This window comes from Carettochelys insculpta, chromosome 17 (assembly GCF_033958435.1).
Source record: "Carettochelys insculpta isolate YL-2023 chromosome 17, ASM3395843v1, whole genome shotgun sequence".
Lineage (NCBI taxonomy): Eukaryota > Metazoa > Chordata > Testudines > Carettochelyidae > Carettochelys > Carettochelys insculpta.
In genome coordinates, this window is record NC_134153.1 from 7,537,996 (window position 1) to 7,562,640 (window position 24,645).

Genomic DNA, 24,645 nt, shown 5'->3' on the forward strand with positions numbered 1-24,645 from the left:
GCACAGAGCCCAGGGCAATTGCCCCAGTTGACCATACGTAAGGGGGAGCTCTGGCTGGAATTCAGTTTCCCATAGAAACAGTGGCTTATACACACAGCCCTTGTAGGCGAGCACAGGTGAAAGACAGTCACTTCACAACTGTTCTCCTCACGCTCCGAACACAGATGCATCATTGAATTCTACCTCCTCCTCTCTGATAATTCCCATTTTGTTATTCATTGCACAAGAGCTATTGTGAGGGCCGCTTAAGAGCTGCTTTTTAGTTAGATACTTCTATTGAAAGGTTCGTAATGTCTGCTTAGCAGCAATAGACATTACGTTTCTGTTACTCTTTGCACAGAACCTGCAAAAGAGAACCCCAGTGTGCAGGGACTCTTAAGAGAAGATGGTTTTTAAGTCTGATGCTATAGCTGAGTTCTTCCCAAACAACAAAAGGCGGGGTAGAGAGAGGTGGAGTTAGAAGGAAGAACCTGACCATAAAATAAATCAGGACAGCTGCTGCCAAAATGCAGCTGCAGAGGCTCACTCAAACTCCCTGCTATTGCAGCACAAGCCCCAGAGAGCACATGAGTTTTGAAAAGGAGTTCAGTTTCTCATAAACTAAGGGGCTTACTGGCCTTATTAGGAAGGATGGGGCTGGAACTTAAATATTGATTTTTGCCCCTCTCATTTTGTCATTGTGGGATGAGATTTTCCTACAGCTGTGGAAACTGCATGGTTCTTGGACAGCTCATTGATTTACTGACCTGGTGAGGTGGAAAAAAACCTGCACTTTTAAAAACAGAGCAAGAGATTAGGCTGCTTTTCTCTGCAAAGTAGTTATATATTATGTGGATGGAAGACTTCACTTAGGCTGTGGCCACACTAGTGCCTCCTTTCAGAGGGCCTATGGTAATATGGCATTTCAGAATATGCTAATGAGGCACTTCTATGACTATGCAGTGCCTCATTAGCATAATGGCAGTCACACGCATTTTGAAACACACTCCACCCACAGAGCCAGGGACCTTTCAAAACAACTCCCCCAATTTTGAAAGCCCCTTATTCCCAAAACCAAATGGGAAGAAGGGGCTTTTGAATTCAGGGGCAGTTTCAAAAGGTCCCTGGCTACGTGGGTGGCGTACGTTTCAAAACCAGCAGTTTCAAAGTGCAAGTGGCCAACATTATGCTAATGAGGCATTGCATATTCCCACATAAGTCAAATTTTGCATTACCTGGGGGGGGAGCCAGGAAACTGACCAGTGCAGAAGATCTGGTTAGTTTCCTGTCTCCTGGAAGCCCCTTCCAACTCCCCCTGCTGCTCACAGGAGTGTAGAAACTGACCAGCACTGCAGTACTGGTTAGTTTCCTGGCTCCCCTGAGTGTCAGGCAGCCTGGAGCCAGGCACCAGCTCTCCACCACCTTTAGTTGCATTAAACTGCAACACACACAACTTGAGTGCGCATATCTCGGTATTCTACTGTATTCATTTTTAGTGAATGCTCCCTGGAAAACCCCATACTCCATTTTAACACTACCCAGTCCGAACAAAGCCCCATGTTGGATTGGAGTTTGCTTTTTTTTTTTTTTTTTTTTTTTTTTTTTCGATGAAATCCTTGTGTCCTCACCTCACTGAATCATTGTCTGTCTAATGGGCTCACCCAATATTTTCAAATGGAACGGGCCCAGTCTCAGCCTGCCCTCTCCTGACATTATTCCCCTTCACCCCAGCTTTACCTGCTTCATCCCTGATGGGATCATATACAGTCCTATCTTCCCAGTGCTCCCTTTCCCTGTTTTCTCGTCTCCTTCTGTCTCTTTCCTTCCTCACTGAACAGGCTTCTGGACTTTCATCCAGTCTTAAGGCCAGAAGGGACCATTAGAACATATTACATAACACAGGCCAGAGACTCTCACCAGTGAATTCTGCAGCAAGCCTGATTTTTTTTTAAAGAGATAGCATATCCTTTAGAAAAGGACACCAAGTCTTGGTTTTAGAAACTTCAAAGTGGGGTGGAGAACCTCCAGCATGCAGCCTAGCTGCACTTCATTGAAGTTAACCACTGGTGACCCACCAGACAGTATGTTTTCCTGAGCGTCTGCACACAGCCACTCACAGCTCTCGCTGGCTGCAATTTGCCATTCCTGACCAATGGAAGCTGCAGAAAGTGGAATATAATCATCTATACAATCATGACTGGTGTGGAGAAAGTGAATAAGGGAAAGTTATTTACTTGTTCCTTCAGTCTACGTAGACTTGTTCCAATAACACAAAAACTGGGGATCACCCACTGAAATTAATAGACAACAGATTTAAAAGAAATAAAAGCAGGTATTTCTGCACACAATGCACAGTCAACTGTGGAACTCCTTGCCAGAGGATGTCATGAGTGCCAGTGTTCAAAAGAGAGCTACATAAATTAATGGATAGGGTAACAGGAGATGGCTTACTTGATGATTACCTGCTCTGTTCATTCCCTCTGGGGCACCTGGAATTGGACACTGTCAGAAGACAGGATACTGGACTAGGTGGACCTGTGGCCTGACCCAATATGGACATTCTTGTGCTCTTTGTCTTCTATGGTAAAGAGACATCTACTATAAAATCTACCCTCCCACCACCACCAGGTACTTGTAGACCTTGATCAAGTCACCACTTCACCTTCTGTTTGATAAAATAACTATGCTTGTAGGTTTCCAGTTACCAGAGAACATACATACAACCCACTAGTTAGTTCTCAGTTTTAAAAACTCACTGGCATCCTGCATTATTAGTTAGATTGCAGTATTTAAATGCTTTGTTATCCGCTTTGCCAGACATATGCATCTACAAGCCTTTATAAATACATGCACGTTGCAATTGTTTCTATTTCAATCTGCATTGGCACTAAGGATTAATTTGATAGGTTTTTTTTGTTTGTTTTCAATCTGTTGCTGAATACAAACTGAGGCAACAGACTGGAAGAAATACAAATCTGGCCTGAGTTTGTTTGGGACTATTACAATTGCACATTTGCAGCAGTTTGGGGGTTTTGGTTGTGAGCATTAACTGAGTTTTATTGACTTTTTTGTAGCATAAAAAATTAAAATACATTACTCTCTGTATTTGTCATCTGCTTTGTTGCCAAACCTTAGCTTCAGCTCTAAAACACTGGAGCAATCTGTCTGATGTGAAGTCTGGCTATTAGGCAGCAGCTGGTTGCCTGTCAGACAGACAGCTGGTCCTTTCACACCTGGAGGGACTGCAGCACTTCACCCATCTCTGGCTCCCACTGGGTAACCACTTTTCCTAATGGCTTCTAATCAATCCCATTGCACTTCAAAACAGCTCTCTAGTATTGAGCATGGCCACGTGAACCCTGACACCACAGGCAGCTGCCCATATGCAGCACCAGAGGACTGGCCGATGGAAATAGGATCCATAAAATTTAGTGGTCTCCCTGAGTTAAAAAAGCACTGTACTAAGTCATCTTTGTACCTGATAGACACACAAGCTGTTCTGCCTTATCACAGCAACACAAAAAAAGACAGTCAACTCGTGCAACCTCGGGAGCCATTTTATATTTGAGGATCAAGGTACAAAACACAGCTCCAGCTTCTAAAAGCCCCCAAGATACCTAAGTGCTGCTAGGAGTAGTTGAATCCACCACTTTAGTTCAACCCCTCTAAGTGCACAGAAGATCTGGATTAATCAGCTGCTATTCTCCCCAGCTCAAAGGACTCATGCCCTTAGCCATGCTGGGACCCAGGAGCAATACAATCATGTTCAACTCCATTCTAAAGCATTCTGAAAAAATCAAGGTAGAAACTAAATGATTTTTAAAAGATTGTGCCACTGCTGCTGGTTGCTGCCTCTACAATGAATTTAGCTGCAGAGGTTTCTTCAGGCTTAATTTTATGCATACCCATTTTTTCCCCCATCTGTACCAATGTAACCTTAACATTTCACAAGCACAATTCATGACATTGAATAATCACATGAGCTTCAACGAGCCTAGCTCCAGAAGGAATAGTCCTAACGTTTCACATTCCTCTGGCCAATGATGGATTAACAAAGGCGAAAGGGGCAGTTGCCTCAACCCCTAAAGTTCTAACTCCATTTTGTTTAAATATGGTAGTTTGCTTTAACAGAAGAAAAGAATGTGCCATGCCCTTCGTATTTTAAAATTAAATGTAATTTTATTATGCATCTGAATAATAAGTATGAATAGATTTTAAAGTATAAGGTTACAATATATTGGGGGGAGCCCCTTGTGACTGTTATCCCAGGGCACCACCCTAACCCTATGTCCTTAATCTGCCCTGCCTGCAGCACAGCATGCAGTGTCCCATGGCCAGATTTTCAGAGCTATTCAGGCACCTGAAGATGCACAAAAGACAAGGGGTGTAATTTTCAAAAGTGCTTAGGAAGCTAATGCCCAACAATAGGAGTTAGGTGCTAAGGTGTGTTTGAAAACCCCATTAAGTGTGTAACTCTTACTAATGGGGGGGTCACATTTTAGAGACTGATTTTCAGAGCTCACAGGCAAATCATTCAGCATGCATTCCAATAGCCATGAACTCACAGAACCCAGCTGTAGATGGAACACAACTTCCTTTGCTTATTGGTTCAATACTGCTTAAAATGTCTTATGCAGACTGTTTCACCTTTGCCGTGTCAGCTGATATATTTCCCTCCTCCCCCAGGCCTGCGTAAGTGAGGAAGATCCACACGCTTGATGAACTTTGTGCCCAGCACAACAGGAAACAAAGCTGTCCTTGGCCTGGAACCCTGGCAGAGGAAACATCAGGATAATGAAATCCATTCCACTGCAGTCTTTTTTTAAAAAAAAACACAAACAAAACACAATGAATGTACATTGATGAATGGCCGCTAGGTTTGTTTTCATTTTGTGAGTGTCCTAATGAACTGTTAGTTCCATGGCCTGGCCTTGCTGAACCATGGATGGGACGGGCTTGGCTGAGCTGAACAAGTCCATGGGGAGCCTTCTATTAGCTCTTGAGCAGAGCTGACCAGCTGGGAACTTTTTCCTTCCACCATGGAGCTATGAAGTCCTGCCAATCCCTGTAGGTCATGTTTCAAACAGTTTTGTAGTTTACTTTCCCCAACTTCAAATGGGCAAAAAGCCCCCAGTCCAAACTCCTCCCTTCCTCAGGGCAGAAGGGGCAGGCAGGTTCTTTGCCTTTATGAGAATTGTTGAATGGTTTTAGAGAGCTTTGAGACTTCCCCCCTCCCCCACACCTTACAAGGGAAGGATTTGTCTGCATGGGGAGTGTGTCCCAATTTCAGCTACTGGTGGCACAGCCACAAGGGCAGCTGTGCTCGTGGAAAAAGTCCTAACAGACAGGCAAAGCCCTGATTTGCTCCTAGTACAGCTTAGTCCACTTTCAAGGAGGACTGAGCCCTATCAGTGCACACTGTAGCTTACAGTAGCTTTGTGGATGTGCTCAACTTACGTGGCTGCTCCTGCTGTAGGAGGCCAAAGCCCACTTCTTCCTCATTAGAGACCTTGTGCACCAGACTCACAAGGCAGACAAAATTCCTCCAGGAATTGCCCAAGCCAATAGGCCCAGGTGGGAATTTGTGGAGGAAAATTTTATTTTCAGGATGTGGCAGGGATGGGGAAAGAAGGGCTACATCTGTAATTAAATGGCATCACGGGCCATAGCAAATGGAAAATAAAGACAAATAACCACTTACTGGAATGGCAGGGTTTGTTTGCTTTTTAAAGCAGCTACCTCTCCTGCTTAAGGAATCGAGTCCCAAGAAGAAATCCTGCAGTGGACCAAAACAGTCACCAGCTACATGCTCAGAACCTGGGCACTCAACTTCTCATGTCCTGACTGCAGTTATATTTGTTGTTTTAGGTCAGTTCAGCAAGATAGTCTGCTGGAGATGTGCAGCAAGAGACCAGAGGAATGAACGGACCTGGAATACTTTGGTTTTACTGATTTATCTCCACAGGTACTGACTTATAAAGGAAATACGGTCCCTCATAGCTTGTCCAACAGACCTATTTTACAGCGTATAACCTCCATTTATTTCTGTCATGAGATCTTGTGCCTTTGCTATAGTCTGTGGCACTAATGTCATTCATTTATTCCTGTACAACTTTCTGTATCGTTAACAGATAACAGTTTCATTCTTCAAAAACAAGAAGTCCTGTGGCATCTTATAGACTAAGATATTTTGGAGCATAAGTGTTCGTGGGCAAAGACCTGCTTTGTCAGATGCATGAGATGAAGCGGGTCTTTGCCCATGAAAGCTTATGCTCCAAAATATTTGTTAGTCTATAAGGTGCCACAGGGCTACTTCTTGTTTTTGAAGAAACAGACTAGCTCAGCTACCTCTCTGATGCTTGTTTCATTCTTGACTGTTATAGGAATGAAGAGTAGCTGGTTAGTTAAACGGTGCCCTCTTCTGGCTAAAAGCATCATTCAACAAGTCCACAACAGTATATACCCCTATGCTGTGGATAATGCATAAACCTAAGCTGCCTTACACAGCTTAAAGAAATAGTTTACCCTGGATTATCTTTACAATTAAGAGTTCATTGACTCTCTCAGTTTGCATCCTACTTATCACCATCATGAAGATCACAATCCTTCTGCCAGATTCTGAATTGAAGCTGGTTCTTATTCTTGAACAGCCTTTTAAATCAGTTTTGAGGTTTAAAATATTCCCTTTTCAGATTAATACAGATGTTTAAGCTGGGCACAACACATGTTATTAACATACATGTAGAGCCATTCGGGGTTTGTAATGGAAATGCAAATAGCTTTTTAAGTACAAAAGTTCACTTCTATGAAATCTTTAAACACCCCTTCCAATGCCACTAACTAGCTTCCAAGGAAACGATTTTAGCAGTTCAAATATCAATTCCTCTTACTTCTACATAGTGCTTGGTGGAATAGTAGCCCCTCCTCTTCAGGAGGGGTGTGGTGGAGCAGGTTATCCACCTGGACTATGGGAAAAGTGGAGACAGCTTAATTGGGGTTACCCAGACATAGCCAAGACCCACTAAGTGCATAGAAACATTGAAACAGATGAAAGCTGTAAGTGACAAGATGCAACTGAGATACATAAGAGATAAAGGCTTGGCTCAAGTGATAAAATACTGTGGTTCTGCTTATACCTTAGGTGATGATGTTTTGGAGACTGATCCATGCCCCAGACAAGAGAGAAGCCCTGCTTTGGGACCTACTTTGAAAGCTAGCTAGGGACACCACTCCATTCACCTACAACAATTTGGTATTGGGGGGATATGGCCTAGCAGACTATGTAACCCCACAGTCTGATGTAGCAGGCAAGCCCTCAGATCCCAGCCTCAATTGAATGTTTTACTAAAGCATTTTATAGTCTGACTATATGAAAGACCAGTCTAAAAATGTAATACAAGATGCCTTTATTTCAAAATGTAAAATATAAATCTACAGACAAATCATTTTTTCAAACCCATGATTAATTTACACTGCAGGCAAACTTTCCTTCAATCTAGGCCAATATTTAACAATTGGTTAGAAATAAGTCAGTTCTAGACAAGGATCATCAGATTTCAATTAAAAACATTGCCACTCATGCTGTAAATGGAAAACTTCAGAATGAACTTTTCCATGGTCATCTTCCAGCAAAAAGGAAGGTTTCTAACAGGAAGGGAAGAAACTGCAGGACACTTTAGGAGGTTCGGTGACCCAGACTGTGAGTAACAGAGTAGGAATGTCATTTCAAGCAAGACCTCCTCATGCATCACCTTCTATGTTGAAACAGAAGCTGCCATCTGTGGAGGATGTCAGACTGGAAAAGTCTGTAAAGACAGGAGGAGTTTTCAAAGTAGTCAGTTTCTGTGGTTGAGGGAAAGCCTCATTTAAACCATTTAACTTATCTAGACTTTCCCTTCACCCTTGCGGTTGGAGACCTGTTCAGAGTAGAACTTTGGTTCTTCAGCAGCGTCCTGGGCTTAGTTAGGGCATCATAGATTATGAGGACTAGAAGGGACCTCGAGAGGCCATCAAGTCCAGCCCCCTGCCCCAATGGCAGGACCAAGTCCTGTCTAAACCATCCCTGATAGACATCTATCTAACCTGTTCTTAAATATCTCCAGAGATGAGATTCCACAACCTCCCTAGGCAATTTATTCCACTGTTTGACCACCCTGACAGTTAGGAGCTTTTTCCCTAATGTCCAACCTAAACCTCCCTTGCTGCAGTTTAAAACATAACAGAGTCAGCTCTAAGACAAGCTGGATGACCATTCAAAATCTGAGCAGAGGTGAGATTGTCATGTCATTCAATGTACAATTTTGCCAAAAACCAACATTTCTAGACAGCTTTCCAATTCTCAGCCAGTGGAAAAATTGCAAGACCTTAAACTGTTGGAGACATCTGGTCCTGCTTTGAGTGCAGGTGAATAGACTTCATGACCTTTAGAGTCCCCTTCCATTTCTATGCTTCTAGAAATCCATCGCTCTCATGACAAAGCTGGTATTGCCCTCCTTATTAACTATGGTGGAGCAGGATATTTCCCCTTCCAAAATAAAAGCTTCCAAGTCTAGAGCAAAGACTTCTCCACTCCCTTCTGCAGCATGTCCAGTAGCTCAGGTCCCCCTGTAAGATCAGAGGGCTACCACTCAGTGGCAAGTCTTTAAGTAAAAGGGGCTGTTAGCTGGTGCAGAAAGTAAACTGTCAGGCTGTAAATAGTGACACTGCCTTTATAAAGCACAAGCAAGACTCTCCTAATCCAGCTGCACTATACATGAGGCATTTAAATGAAATGTTTATGAAACCCCCCAATAACCCATGTACCCTCTTACCTCCTAATTCAGGACATAAAAGTCTTCACACTTCCCCTGACGACAGCTCTGCAGATGGGGCACTGTCTCAGACTTGGGGCACACTCTGCACATACCACCAGGTGGCCGCAGGGAACGAAAACAATGGACACATCTTTGTCCATGCACACTTTGCACATCCTCTCCTCCTGCAACCGCCGCAGCTGCTCCTCTGTACTTAGCGGAAGCTCTGCTGAAAGGAGAGACACCCATATTTTATTACAAAGCAGGGTTATTGGACCATTTTTCCCAAGGAAAAGGATCTGTCCATTCCATAGTCTGAGCTGTATTTGGAGTCCTAGGTTTCCCATCCCTCCCACTGTTGGAAGAAGTTTGGGACCGTGGCAGTCACCACAATCCCCTGCTATTCCTAGGGCTCCCGGTTTGTCCACATGTGGGGAGTTTGAGATACGAACAGTAAGGAAGAGGACAAACTAGTGAAATACGATGTACGGGTAACCTGTGGTAAGCACTGCTTTTGGGTGTATTTATCTTGCCTAACGTAGTCGGTGCTATTTCCTGAGTACAGCCCAGAAGTGCTGCCACCTTGCAAAGTTTCTTCCTATTCAGAATTTAACTTATGTTGGAGGTAACGAGCCTTGGCATTTCTTGCTGTATAAATGGATGTGAAAATCTGCCTGTACTGGATCACCTCACCTGAGTCTCTTGAGCATTCAGCCTGTGGCTCTTGTCTCTGCCCTGGCGCACCTGGCTCCCTCTCCATACGCTCTGTAAAAATCCAAAGGCAGGAAATGGTACTGATGCTCTCAGGCTAAAGAGAGCTAAAAAACCCAGCGTGGGCTCCTTCCTGGTATTTCACTGATGTCCGTTCAAGTGTCCTGGGTTGCTAAGTGAAAATGGTTCTCTATTTTGAAATAAATTTGAAATAGTGGACTTATTTCTACATAGGTAACCCTCATTTCATGAGGAATAGTGCCTATGTCAAAATAAGTCAGTGCATCCAGCAGCTCTATTCTGAAACAAGCTGTGCGTGTAGACACTATTTTGAAATAGATCAGTGTTATTTGGAAATACATTTGTGTATAGCAGCATTATTTTGAAATAAGCTTTCTTTGTAGACATAACTATAGGCTGCTAACCCCGCTTGCAATCAGATAGTAAAAATGGATTCTGACTACCACCAAGACTTATTTGTGAACCATAAATTAAATAATCCAACACAAGTTCACCCACAAACAAGGCAAGGAAAATTCTGCTTTTGGGGGGGTATTCTAACCCAAATTTTTGGTCAGAAGGATTCCAGCCAGCACTGTAGTGCGTTGTAGAACAGCAACTTCTCTTTCCTGTGTTGGAGGAACTAACCCTGAGAGTCTATCTTTAACAATTGCCTGTGTCCTCGTGGTATAGGCCAGACATCACATAACTAGCACAGTTCGATCCCTTCACATTTAACCACTCCTCATAGCAGAGCAGGAATAACCCTCTTGAATCATCCAGTTTAAGACCCAGCAAGCACAAAAGAAACCCACTGCTGGCGTGGCTGCAATCTACTACAGCTTTCAAACCAAGACAGCAAAATATTGAAAAACAGTTATACTCCAGGTCAATGTAATCAATGTTCCAAGAACTGCCAATTCTGCAAGCCTCACTGCAGCTGAGGCACTTTCCTCAGCATCACAGGGCATTGAAGCTAAGGAAGCATTTTACATTTCTTTCCAGCCTAGGAAGAGACAGTGTAGACTCGGGACAGCTTCACTGAAGTTCTACATGTCAACCGCTACCAGAGGAGTAGGGATGTGATTCAATTAGTGAGATTTATGGGGCTAAACTGTCATACCTCTTTGTGCACTGCTGTTCTCCTCCCCATCTGCCTGAAGCAGATCAAAGACCAGTTCGGACACAGATAAGTAGCCAGTGCCAGTCAGCAGGTGTTTATTCTGGACCAAGCTCATCACCAAGTTATGGTCAAAGCCCATCTGCAGGACATGCTGCACTATGGAAGACTGATCCAGAGGAGCTGACAATTCCTGATTCTCCACAGGATCTGTAAAGCAGTGAGGAGACACTTTACCAAAGTTGGGGCGGGTGGACACCTTTTAAGTAAGCTGGCTACAAGTAACTAATGCCATCTGTGGCAGGCTAGGACAAGGGGCTCTAGTAGAGTTCTGTATGGAATACTTTTAACCATCAAATAGCCCATTCCAGAGTTAGATATGGAACATGTAGTTCCCTATTTTGCGAGGTTTCTGAAATTTCAACTAATACAGAAGGTCATGCCGTATTTTATCATATGACTAGACCAATACTGGTTTTACATATTTAGCCATTAGAATGCTACAGCCTGTATACCCAATACCTCATTCATTCTTCCATCCACTACTACATGGAGACAAACAGCCCTGGAATAAAGAGGTGAAATCCTGGCCCTGTTGAAGTCAATGGAGAATTGCAATTAACTCCAGTGAAGTCAGGATTGTACCAGTTCACCTAGACCCTTACAGTTACTTCTAAAGTATCTGGTTTAGTCCGGTTCCAGAGGGAGTACTGCATTAGCACAACCAGCTCTGGTATGACAGTCCCTAGCCGCGTCTACACGTGCACGCTACTTCGAAGTAGCGGTGCCAACTTCGAAATAGCGCCCGTCACGGCTACACGTGTTGGCCGCTATTTCGAAGTTAACTTCGACATTAGGCGGCGAGATGTCAAAGTCGCTAACCCCAGGAGGGGATGGGAATAGCGCCCTACTTTGACGTTCAACGTCGAAGTAGGGAACGTGTAGACGATCCGCATCCCGCAACATCAAAATAGCGGGGTCTGCCATGGCTGCCATCAGCTGAGGGGTTGAGAGACGCTCTCTCTCCAGCCCCTGCAGGGCTCTATGGTCACCATGTGCAGCAGCCCTTAGCCCAGGGCTTCTGGCTGCTGCTGCTGCAGCTGGGGATCCATGCTGCATGCACAGGGTCTGCAACTAGTTGTTGGCTCTGTGGATCTTGTGCTGTTTAGTGCAAGTGTGTCTGGGAGGAGCCCTTTAAGGGAGCGGCTTGCTGTTGAGTCTGCCCTGTGACCCTGTCTGCAGCTGTTCCTGGCACCCTTTATTTCGATGTGTGCTACTTTGGCGTGTAGACGTTCCCTTGCAGCGCCTATTTCGATGTGATGCTGCCCAACATCGACGCTGAACGTCGACGTTGCCAGCCCTGGAGGACGTGTAGACGCTATTCATCGAAATAGCTTATTTCGATGTCGCTACATCGAAATAAGCTATTTCGATGTAGCGTGCACATGTAGATGTAGCCCCTAGGTGTCAGATATCTATTCTTTTCTGCACTTCTCATGCCATGAAGAGCTCTGTTTCCACTAGCATTTAGAATGCCTCAGTTTCCACCTCCCAAAACAGAGGGCTCAGAACTACAAAGCCTTGGGGAGAGATTTTCAATTTTTCCCCTCAGATCCAATCCATCTCACTCAAGAAAAGGCCTTCTGTGTGAATCAAATATGATGCCTAAAGAAGCAATCCCATCCCAAAGTGCAGGTTCTTCAAAACGTCTTCCTTGTAGGACAGGCCAATCAGATGGCTGCACTCATCTCCAGCTCAAGGAGGGAACCTTCTATTCAGACATATGAAAACCAGATTGCATCTACTTAAGAGTTGGCTTAGAGAGTCTGTGAAACATTCTGGCTTGGGACACTTGCAGAATATTGAGAATCAGATAAGCTGGGGGCCATAACTTAATGCGCACTTAAGTTTGCACCTTGAAAGATTCTCTTGGACTTCAAATTCATTGATACACTCTTACAAAGAGACATGAATTTTTTTGTGCAAGATTAGAAGAGATTTAAATTGTTCCAATTACTCAGGAGTTTTTAGTCCTAAATGTTTTCTGAATTCATAAGACATTATTTGATGTTTGGCAAAACCAGTATACAGCATTATCTGCCTGAAGGGCATGTTATAGCTTTCCCAGAAGACGTGTAGGAAGGAGTAGGGGACAGACCTAAATACATGAAAGCACATTCATCCTGACCTACATCCTATAATCCTTCCAATGCATGTCCCTTTGGAGGAGTATTTTGCTTGGAGAGGAAGATCACAAGCAAATCAAGTAGTAAGCATGCACCTAATATTGCCATCTGAAAAGAGAACTCCACTTTCCATAATAGGTGCCATCCTAGTCACGAAGGGGTCACTTAAAATGTTGCACATGCATGCACACATGATCTAGGAACAACAGTCCGCTCTCTTCAGAGCACTGGTTGCACAATTTACAGCATTTGTTTCATAGCTATCCTAGCCAAAAAAAAGAGTTCAGTTTCATGCCACATCTTCACAACCATTTGATCAAGCACACACAAAGAGAAGGCCAAATGAAATCACCAGTGTGTTACAAGAGAAATTGAGAGCCTGCTAATGCCAATCTCAACATTTAAAAACAAACAAAACCAGTTAATCCCAAGTACTGCAGTGGCAGTCATTCCATGGTTTTTCAGCTTGCAATCGACTGTCCGCAAGGCAGGCTGTAATTCCCCTGCTGAGTACATGTCCTTATGACTCGGTGAAAGCTAGTACAAGTGATAGTCCAGTTTCAGTAGCACAGACAGCAGTCAAGATGCAGCTGAGCTTCTTAAGTACTTACCCACCCTCTTCAGAGGGCTTTGTATTCAGAGCATCTCATTGATGACTCTGCTGCTGCCCCATGACAGTGGCTATGCTACTATTTACTCACACTCATTCACACTGAGCTAGTGAAAGTATATGCACACAAATGGGAGGGGGTGGGGAATGTCACCCTCCTTGCTCAGACATAAATCATTTCAAGATTCATGGAGAAACTGGGAAGATCTTCAATATCAGTTAGCAGCCCCTTGGCAGATGCCTCAGACAATTCCAAGAGAAGCATGAGCTTTTGAAGCCCTTCCTGCTAGCCTCATCCAGCACCTGCCACCATTTTCCTCTCCATAGAAACCAGAGATTACAAAGACCGGCCTGCAGAAAATCTTCTCTGCTGAGCACACACCCATGGCAAACATTTATATAAATGAGACAAGCAGTGGACAATTGTAAGAACGAACCTGTTCTTCCAGGCTAGTCGCATGTTTACAGGCTGCTAGCAAAAGGCCACCACCACTCCCCAGGCCTGTCAAACAGTAGCTCTCCCCTTAGTCCTCAAGCTTAGAAATACAGTGGTTATTATAAACTCCGTCTTCCAAAGGGGTCTGCATTGACAGACTAATTGGAATCATTTCCAGAAACAACTGGCTTTCTAAAAACACTCTTCTGTATCAGCCTCCAAAGGTTCACAAAAGCCACCTGCAAGCTCTCCTAATGGGCAATCTACGTTTAAGATACTTTATCTGTGGATCTGAGGACACAGGCAATAGGTGCCTATAAAAACCTGAGTTGAGCGCTCAGGATTCTGAATGCTAACCATATATCTGGTGTCTGCAAAATTGGGCTTGCTGGTCCCCCAACGAACAAGCCTTAACAGATTTTAGTTCACTGGCCACTCTGAAAAGTTAAAAAAAAAAACTAGTTTGGGGCAATACAGAATATTGTGTAGGAAACAAAATTTTATCAACTTTAAATTGAGAGAGTTTTTGGAATGAATTAAATTCAAACATTTAAGCCAACAGATTTTTTTCCCCAAAATTTGAGAGGTTCCCTCTGCCCGCAACCTATGCAATCTGGCAAATTCAACACACATTTGCTAAAATTTTTGACCAACCTGAATCTGCATTTTTGGCAAAAAGAAAGTGCAGCAGTTTGGCTGAAAAGTTTCAGACAGCATTAGCAGGTACTCCCCCCAGTGAGGTCAGTTTCGGGTCCCAGAGGAAGTTTTAGTAATAATTCTGGAAGCTGTTCCACACCTCAAAATGCAAATATTTGGGAAGGATTCAATCTGCAAGCTCTAGAATATATGGAGCCCAGAGCAATAACTTTGCAGCACGTTCATCAGAAACCCAAGGGGACATGCAGTTCACACAAACCTTGGAGTGCTGGAGGATCTTGTTCAGCCTGTTGCCAGGAGGGTCCCTGAAAATAATCATAGAACACGTCACACTAAGGAAGCGTCTCCTCAAAACACTGCTGCCCAATATTTGTTTTAAATTTATTTAAAACAAAAAGAGTCCATCCCAGGTACCACAGTGGCAGTCATTCCACAGCTTTGTTCTCAGCCTGCAGTAGACTACGTCTACTCTACAAGGCAGGCTGCATTTCCCCTGTCAAGTACATGTCTTCCTCACAGCTCAAAGAAAGGTAGCGCAAGTGATAGTGCAGCCAAGACACAGCTGAGCTTCTTAAGTACATACCCACCTGCTTCAGAGGGATTCGTATTCAGCATGTCTCATCGATAACTACTGGTGCCCACCTCCCCTGCACCAAAACCAAAAACCATTTCAAGTTCACAGGGCCTACCGGAGAGTTGAAGAGAGAATCCTGAATGCTGCTAACAAATTCTCTGCCTCTTGACTGCAGCAAAAACTCACACCTGCGGAGAAAAGAGACACACAATGAGGGACAGAAGAACTTGTCTGGAATTCAACATCATGAGGGCACGACTAGGCTCCCTAACAACATTCCTTCTAGTTTTGTCCATCCATGTGCGGCATAGTTTTTTTTATGTGCACCAAGGCATGGCAGATGTATACCACCAATAGGAACACATGGTACCAGCTGGGGGTGCTTTGCCAAGCAGGTGGGAAGCCCCTAAATTGGGCAGCTGCCCAAGCACTCAGCTTCCAGGGAGCAGCACTCCCTAATAATGCAGCCTGTACATAGCAACAGCTCTTCATGCAAAGAGCAGCTGTCATCCTTGCCGCAGTGGCCAGTTCCTCCTCCCTGCTGCAACAAACCCACCCATTCAAGCAGAAAACTGGTGGCTTGAGGCTTCTCTGATGGGGAAGATTAAGTCAGGCTTCATTTTAGGCCCCTGTGATTGGCTTTTGCAGAAGAGTGTTTCACGCAGACTAGATGACAGGGGAAATGGGTCAGGGCTAAGAGCCACCGTGCCAGGACTAGGTATACAATAGCTTGCGATGTACACTTGAAGGCAGATACCAGTGGAAATCAAGGGTTGCTGCAATGCCAGTAAGAGACAAGGGCAACAATAGAATAAAAATTTTTCAGGAACCAGTGGTAGAGTTTAACCCACAGACCAACACCTATGAACTCCAAAGCAACAAGCAGTCCTGCAATGCCTTAAAAAGGCTAACAAATGTATTAGGTGATGAGCTTTCATGACTAAGACCTGAGGAAGCGGGTCTCACATTACTTAGGTCATGAGTTTTCTTGGGTATTAGTCTTTAAGGTGCTATAGGACTGCTTGTTATTCATGAAGATACAGACCAACAGGGCTATACCCCCCAAAATGTTATAGAAGCAGAACTCTGAACTTTGCAGCTCAGGCTTAGTTCCAGCATTTGGGCTTGATTGAAAAACGTTAGATTTGTCAACACTTACGCTGTGTTTATACAGGACCTAGAGCAGTGGTTCTCCACCTGGTTGGGACCTTTAAGATTTACCATCAGCGCTGGCAGCCACCATGGGCCCCAGGGGAAGGTGGGCCCAGCTCTGCTCTCTGGAAGGGGTATGGCCAAGAGTGGAAGGGGCAAGGCCTCTGGCTTTTGGCCCTCAGCCCCTCCCCACTTCCTTCTTTTAGCCCTCAGTCCCTCCCCGCCTTCGTAACCCATGCACAGCAGTGCTGCCACAGCAATTCAAAGGGGTCCAGAGTGCTACTGCCAAAGTAGCTGTGGTGGTAGCTGGAGCTCTGGGCTGTTAGGTTAGGATCTCCTGGGATAATTCTCAGTAATTACCAGGAGACCAAAACCCACTCAATTTCCTGCTTTGATGACAAGCTGATCTATAAGTTATATGATGCAAATAAGACATAAGCCAAACTCCTTTCACATAAGCTTACCAGATAGTAGCACCATTTGTTCACCACTGACCTAGATGGATTTGAACCAGGAACAGAGATAGACAGCTCTAGATACTAATGTACCAGGAGAGATTTAACTGGATTGCAAGGTCCGTCTGTGTAGCAAGGTCCATTCAGGGTAATGTGGACTAATGATTTACACTCCAGCACACAATGTCCCTTAGTAGATCATAAACTACCTTGGAAACCATTTGGCATGTTCCCTCCACGGGTCATCTCCAAGCTCCCAGTTCCTCAAACTCCCATCACAGTAGAAACACCTCACAGTGTCACCTTGACCTGTAAGGGGCACAAAAAGAAAATCTGACATCAGGCAAATGAGCAGGTAGTTGCACAAACAGAGCAATTAGATGTTGCTACCAAGAGAGTTGGAAAGGGAGAGAGAATATATTTTTTACCCTAAGCAGCTGCCAGATCAAATGGTCACGCTCGTGCCACACTTCACAACTGTCTCATGATGTTGGCTCACTACTCTGTAGCTTGCCCCAGCTCAGACAGGGAAGCAGGTTGGAGTACTAGATCCAAATTGGAGCTCAGCTGGCTTGCCCAAGTTGCACCAGTTCTTATGGTTCCATTGTCAGGTTTATGAAGATTGGGGGGAACTTCACGGATTCCCTGCATTTCCTCTTTGTGGGCTCATATCTGAAGCATCCCTTACATCCACTCCCAGAGCCACCCCTCCTGTTTCTTCAGCCAGCAAAATGCTACCTGAGAACGACAGTCCATAAAGGCCCAAGAAATTGGTGTACACCAGTTTCCTTAACAACAAGTCTTCATTATCTGACAAAGCAGGCCTTTGCCCATGAAAGCTTCTGCAGCAAAATCTCTGTTAGTCTATATGGTGCCACAGGACTTCTGGTTGTTTTTAAAGATGCAGACTAACTCAGCTACCTCTCTGATAAGAGTCTTCATGATAAAGACCCCACTCCACCCAACCCACAAAAGAAATTGGGCAAGAGATTCAGTGAGTTTAACATCAACATGCCTGCTGCAGTGCATGGTTTTGACTAAAGCTATGCATGTTACACCTTCCCACTCAGCAAGTGATACTGGGACCCCACTAAAAAGAATGTCTGGGAACAGATAAGACTAATCACCCACAGAACCCTTTAAGGAGCCTCAAAAACAGCTGTTTCAATCAGTGGGGATTCAGAATCCCTGAAAGCTTTAGATCAAGGGAACTCTTGGTATCAGCTGGACTGGCAATTCCAGAGCATTCCCTTCCAAGCACTCTCTGGATTTGCTATGCTGTTGGATTGTTTCCCAGGGGGATCCCCAGTCTCAGTGTTTGGTTTTCAACTGTTGATTTGCTGGTAGACAAATTAATTCCAAAGCAGATCGGACAAAGGGTTCCTGCTACAACTTCTGCCTTCTGGTTTAATCTATTTCTGAGCTAGCTGTTCTTTTTTGTCATTTTAAAAGTCATTTAAAAGAGCCTCAATCATGGAAAAAACCTTGCATGGTATTTCAGCTCAACCAAAACAGGTATGTGTATTTCCAGCTCTATTCACCTATACATTCAAGATCCAGCTTTCATTATGCAAATTGGGGCTACAGCAAGATTCATAATTTAGTAAGAACTTCCTATGCAATACAAGGCACAGGCAACATGTGCCGTGCAGCTAAGCGAGTCCTTTTGGCTCACTTGCGCTTACAGTCATACAAATAATGAAAGGTCAGGTATCATACAGATAGAAAACAGGTACATCTGCAGGGCTATTGTTGCAAGCTCAACAGGAAAGCCACAGCAGCAAGTTTTGGTACAGAAGTTGCTCTTTCACCCCCTTCTCCCCGCCCCCACAAAGTCTATTTCCTTTTTATTAAGGCAGTCTAATGGCAAGAACACAGCATCGGTGCTCAAAATTATTCTGAGCTCTGGAGCTTGTTCAGTGATTCTGGTACAAATTCCTTCACTCCAGACATTAGCTCGTTAAATTGGCAATATGGGAATGCCACCTCCTTCTGTCAGCAGGGCAAAGGGTAAGTTGGAGATATAATGTGCTTTGCAATTCAGATGGCAAGGTGCATGGACAAGCTAGTTCAGCCAAGACTAGCTAGCTGCCCTGCACTCACGTTGCCTGTGTCTAATTGCATCTGAAGGTCTTACAAAACAGAGCTTGCATGTGTCGAGATTGACTGTCACAAACCAAGGAATTTTAGGCACCTTCTCCAAGCTGCAGCTAGAGTTTGTAGACATTAGGAACAGATTGCATGGGGGGAGCTCACACACTTCTGCCAGAAAAGTATGAGTCCTTTCACTGGTGAGGCCTGTGTGGAGGAGTTTTCAGATCAAGATAGGAATAATATTAAAAAAAGACAAAAAGATTTAAAATTTTAGCAGTCATGTTAAAAATCTAGCAGTTTTCAAAGCGATTCCTCTGGTGAAGAGCCCCAAACTCATTACATTTCTGTTCATGACTCAGAATTCTAGGCTGTTGGAGAGAGGAGTCTCTCTCAGGCTCTAAGAGCACCAAGTTAGGTGGAAAAGCTTCTGAAGAAAAAATGCCTACAAAGAGATGAGTGTCTTTTAAAAAAGACGAAATACACTGTACAACACCACTGTCCCCCCCATCCCCGTTCTACATTCTACTGGAGTTATTTGAAGGGCCTAACTCAGGTTAGACTTCACATTTAACCAAGTGGTCAGATACTAAGAGAAAACATACAAACAGTTGCATGTGGGGCACACAGCAAGCACGCAGTCACGTCCCCGTTACCTTCATTTGTCTGTCACACCCCACATGGCTGCTGGTCTTAAATTTAAATGTAAGTTCTTCAGGGCAAAGACTTTCCACTACAGGTTTGTGTCAAGCCTGGCCCAGCTGTAGGCAAGGGACTGTCCTTTTCATCTGCGTTTATACAGCACCCATCACAGTGGGTCTTCCTGGTCCATGCCCAGCACTCTAACAGCATCACCTTCCCAAGAACAGACTCTCAATCCCAACTGAGGCTGCTACAATAGAAGTGAGTGAAACCCGACTGGAAAGCTTTAAAGCTGACATTAGCAGATCAATGAGTCTGACCTCACAGGGCACTCCAGTAAAAAAAGGGGTGTGCTCTAGGTAGGTTCCCCAAGGTGGCTGTGTTTGTAATACAAGCCTCAGAACTGTCCCAGTGCTGTGCGAATGTTGCACAGGGGCCATGTTATGGCTGAATCTCACATCCTTGCTGTTCAGGGTGACACTGTGGGTGTGGCCTCACACCCCGGAGAGGAGAATCAAGTTGTGGCTGTCCTGCAGATGGCTTCCTGGTATGGCCACCGCCAACCCCCTCTCCTTACCTACCACAGAGTATGCATGCAGCCTGAAAACCCTGAACAGAGCTTGTCGAACAGAACGACACCATGCAGCTGTATCATGGCACACAGAAGAAGGCTTCCCCAACCATAGGTAACTGTATATAGACTTCGCAGAATTACATTTTAATATTTTGATAGCTAATATTTATAAGCTTTAATTTAAATCAGAGGTTTGTCCAACAATAGGGTGTATCCCTTTAGCGGGGCACGGAGGAAAATTTGAGGGGGGCAGTGTGGAATTGATCATGCCAGCCCCACACGGGCAGGGCTGTGGGGGGGCAGAACTGGCTCCACCCCCAACTCGCCTCAGCTGACCACCTAGCCTGCAGGTCAGTATCAACATTCACTGCAGCTGGGCTGGTTTCTGCTCCCAGCAGCCTCCCCACACATTGGTTTCTCCACTTCTACCCCCCAGAGGCCATTACACACCCTCCCTGACCCTGAAAACTTGAGGCAAGGGGCAGGGAGGGCAGATATTGTACTATGTTTGGCTGGATTTGGTGGATGCAACCAAAAATCCTAACTCAAGGGAGAGGCTCAGCTCAAACCACTAGATTTCAATTTTTCAGAGGGGGTTACCTTGCAGTGGGGTCAAAATTATTTAGAAACAATAGGTGTTGAGAATCAAAAAACTGTTAAAGCTTTAAAACTTAAAATGCAAGTTGTTGACTTCACGTCAAAATAGAGTAAATAGCTTTAAAAAAAAACTAAGTTTCAAGCAACTACTTGGCAAAACACTGGAAATATTTTTATCATTTTGTGCATGTGCAGCAAAATTAATATGGTCTCAACATTTACCAATAAAGCTCTAGTCCTACCAAGCCTACCTGTATAGAAGAAACCAGCTCTGGCCAGCTGTTCAGGGTACAGCTCTGTGTGCAGTGGCCAGTTCTCAAAAGTGGCCAGTCGCATCGCTTCTGTTTCCATCGCTGGGTATTCTGGTTCACCAGGGAAGGTGGTTTCTTCCACATCTATCCTCTGGAGGAGGCTAAGGATCTGCCCATCTACAAAGTCCAAGATTTTCTTAAAGGAGATTATTCGCTGGTTGCCAACATCTTCACCACGGACAAACTCACAGGTAGGAAAAAATTTTTGGTGCTCTCGCATGGGTTGATCCTCAGCCTCCCAGCTCCTCAGAATACCTCCACAGCAGAAGCATTGTACTCTGTCACCAGGACCCAGGAAGAAAAAGCCAGCCTTAGCCAGGTCTGTGGCTGAAACAGGTGAGCTCTCTGGCCACTGCTGGAAAGTCCTCAGTCTCTTCTCCTCACTCAACATGCTGGCCTTAGACAGCTGAAAATGCCTTGGCCCAGACCTGATCTCCTCTGGGAGAAAGCGGTCCTCCATGTCTCTGCACTGAGAGGGGGGGGGGAAAAATATCTGTCAGTGACCAGCTATGTTTCCAATGTCAGTCAGCACTCAGACTGCCAGCCTGTATTCACATCCCCACAGCTCATCCTGCTACATGTTCCAGAAACCGCCTGATCTCAAAGCCAAGCATGTTCCTGAATTGCATCCAAACCACAGATCCTGATTTTCTGTGTCCTGCTGCTGGTTTTCCCTGCCTGTTTCCCTCTAATGTCCCTCTTTCCCCCCACACCTACCCCCTCCCCTCGACTTTTCCCATTCATGTCTGGAGGGAAGAGCCCAGCAGTACCTCCCTTCCTCTGTCAAGGGACCAGAAAGCCTAAATGGGTTGCAGGGAAAGCAAAAACAAGGCAAGGCCTCGTCAAGGCACTTGGATAAAGTCACTCCTGGTTTCACTCTGACCTGAGCAAAGAGCTCCCTGTCACCACCTACTTTTTAAACAGAAGCATAAAAAGGATTTGATTCCTCTTAAGCTGTCCCTTTTCTAACCAAAGAGTTACATCCTGCACATTCTATTAGTCAGCTTCTCTTTTCATTTCGCATGGCAGTCTGTGACCAGGAGCCGAATCAACAACTTGTTACTTATCTTTCCTATCCATCCCATTCCTGTAGCAGAACCAGAAGTAGTTCTGCAATATGGCAAACTCTCTCATTCAGTACTGGTCAGATCCAAAGGGTACCGGGTGAGAGAGATTCAACCTGTATTCCCCAGATACACATATGCAGCTCTGCAAGGCTACCAGAGCTGCTGTATTGTCTGCAAAAGGATACACACAGAGACACTGGACCTAAATCTTCCCTCATTCACACAGGCGAGAGTCAAGAGTGACTCCACTTCAAGCGAGCCAATCGCTCAGGAGTAGGGGTCTTCACACACTTGGCTAACAGTAATCATCCAGAGATCCTCTTTTAATGTAAATGCACTTGAAAGCCCAGTCAGAGTCTGGCTCACTAGTTCAATTCATGACAAGCAAGTATTAGCCAGCTGTTGACAATGAGACTCATGGAGCAAGAATAAGTATTGTTCAATGTAATGCGCAGGCATCCATGTATTAACAAGTGACATAATATCTCCATTTATTTTAACTGACATCACATCATAAAGACGTTTACTATCAAGATGGTATCAGCTATGGCTTTGCGGGCTTTACTGCTTGGTGCATTCTTTTCCCTTACAATGCTTTTGGAAGCCCCAGGGGACTTATACAGCAACTATTACATTCTAGGAGCCATTCTTTATTAGTAATGCCTTGTTCATAGAGATACCAGTAACAGAGGTGACATGGAATCCGAAATGCCTTGGTAAAAGTCCCTCCAGAAAAGGCTTGCGGCACATTGGAGGGAGACGCTTACTCTGGTTTTGCCTGCGAGACACAATCCCACCCATAAAAGACGGAAATCACCAGGACTAGGAGCTCATGGGCACTCACCACACATTGACAGACAGCTGCAGTTGCTCAATGGAGCCTACTCACTCACACCTCTTCCCCACAGAAAGCAAGGCAGAGAAAATGCAGTCTTATCTGGGTAGCTGAAGTACCCTTCCACAGAAGCCCCGGACAGACCAGAGGGATGGAGAGAGGGGCCCTGAGCGTCCATGCTAGAGAGAAAGTGTATCTGTGTGAAAAACAACTGGTTCAGTGTATTGGGAACAGGGTCCCGGATGGAAAAGAAATCCACATGCAACTCATGGAGGCAGCGAGACCTAGGGAGATTTGCAGAGCACTCAACCTAAGGTATGTGGAAGCTACTTTAAGCAGTTTTCACTCAGGGAGTGGTTCTTGTATTCCAGAACTAGTTCAGTCTGGGCCTCTGAAAAAAGACAGAAAGTTGCTGGTAGTGTCAGACTGCAGCAGGCATTGTTTTCTGCTAGGGAAGCATCACCTGTTATTGTCATTTTCCCACCATACAGTGGAAGACCTTTACCCAGCTGCCAGGAGATCAGGGGAAGGAAAGAGAAAAGAGGTAGGTTATCTCAGTAGCAGAGATTAACTTCTTCAGTACTGGAAAAGCACAAGGCACTTGGCTTTCTGGAATGCTTTTCCACAAGGACTAGTCAGATAAACCATCCAGTTCAACACCCATCTAGTCATAAAGCACAGCCACACCCTTCTCTCTTTTTCTCTCCCCACAAAGGAAGCCCCCATTATTTGCCTAAGTTGCAATCATCTCTTGATCCTGCCAGGGATGTTTAGCAAGGAGTTCTCGTAGTAGATGAATTTCCCAAGACCGGACTGAGATTTCAGTAAATCACAGAAATCAAAATCACTACTTCTTACACACACTTTTGTGGGGCATCAGAAACACAGAGTAAGCTACCACATCATCTTCCCCCAATGCTGGGCCATTGAAAGCTAAAGCTAGACACCTTATACATTAGCAGTTCCATTTCAAACAGGGCCTCTGAACAGACTGCAAATATCTCCCTCTAAAGCTACTCAGCAGAATAATATTAACCAAATAAGAACTGACCAGCCACTCTGCCAATGGACACCTTTAACATCCAAGACCTTCCTGGAAAAGCCAGGTTGTCTTCCTATACCTATTTAAAGCCTTGGGCTGTGACTGAGACAGAGCAGCCCTGTTTCTCTTTTTACTGGATCACTGACCATTGGGAGGGTGTGGTACAATTTGCGAGACCTGAGGGATTTCACCTGCTGGGAAAGTTTCTTGATGCTTTCCTCTGATTGGCCAGTTCACCTTTCCTCTGCCTTTTCTGTGCAGGAAAGGGCTTGTGTGAACATTCAGCTATGTTTCCTAATAGTCTTTCAGTAAATAACTGCTCAGGTTGACAAAGACCTCACTCCCTGTGTTGCTGTTTGGGAGAATCCCCCGTCATGCACATAGGAGTCATCCCTGGCCCATATGTGCTTACTGTCTCTGAAATTCCCCCTCTCAAGACCCTAGCTCACGTAAGTGGCAGCCAAACTGCAGATTCAGAAATTCTCTCCAGGGAGGGATACTAAAGCTGTGTGCTGAGAGATTTTTTGGAGACATGCTGCAGCTCTAGATCCCAATAATCATATATTTCTTTACAAAAATTCCAAAAGCTATTGAAAAATGTAGAGGAGCACCAATAGTGACCCAAAGAATTACATAAATTAATTAGCAATGAATATTTCTATTGTGGCACCCCTCTGCGCATCTGTATTTGGGCCATGTTGTGCAGGGAGCATACACCTTGAATATGGCCCTGATCCTACAAACACTAGAGCACCTGCTACCGAGAGATCACTCAGATGCTATGTTAGGAAAGAGTGCAAGATCCAGGCCCTCA

The 24,645-nt window shown here is 44.8% G+C and overlaps 2 protein-coding genes across 2 annotated transcripts in view; one reads left to right on the forward strand and one right to left on the reverse strand.

The window, feature by feature from the left end:
• NKAIN4 (sodium/potassium transporting ATPase interacting 4) overlaps positions 1-5,667 on the forward strand; it is an 80,537-nt gene extending 74,870 nt beyond the window's left edge. The window contains exon 7 of the mRNA XM_075012215.1: positions 4,666-5,667. Coding sequence (XP_074868316.1) covers positions 4,666-4,675 — 10 coding nt within the window. The 3' untranslated portion in view covers positions 4,676-5,667. The remainder of the gene's footprint in view (positions 1-4,665) is intronic.
• A 1,785-nt stretch (positions 5,668-7,452) lies between these two features.
• BIRC7 (baculoviral IAP repeat containing 7) lies at positions 7,453-21,347 on the reverse strand. The gene is made up of 8 exons (XM_075011824.1): positions 20,828-21,347; positions 16,882-16,981; positions 15,181-15,253; positions 14,751-14,796; positions 10,606-10,812; positions 9,465-9,536; positions 8,790-9,000; positions 7,453-7,784 (listed from the first exon to the last, which is right to left on the reverse strand). Exons 1-7 carry the CDS (start codon positions 21,345-21,347, stop codon positions 8,798-8,800), a joined length of 1,221 nt encoding a protein of 406 aa, XP_074867925.1. The 3' UTR covers positions 7,453-7,784; positions 8,790-8,797.
• Between the last annotated feature and the right edge of the window lie 3,298 nt (positions 21,348-24,645).

Excerpts from the sequence above, each read along its gene's own strand:
- BIRC7 (XM_075011824.1), bottom strand. The coding sequence starts at position 21,347 with ATGGAGGACCGCTTTCTCCCAGAGGAGATCAGGTCTGGGCCAAGGCAT. Across the intron at positions 15,254-16,881 it reads CATGCCAAATGGTTTCCAAG|GTGTGAGTTTTTGCTGCAGT; the intron begins GTAGTTTATGAT and ends TTTTCTCCGCAG. Across the intron at positions 14,797-15,180 it reads ATTCTCTCTTCAACTCTCCG|GGACCCTCCTGGCAACAGGC; the intron begins GTAGGCCCTGTG and ends GATTATTTTCAG.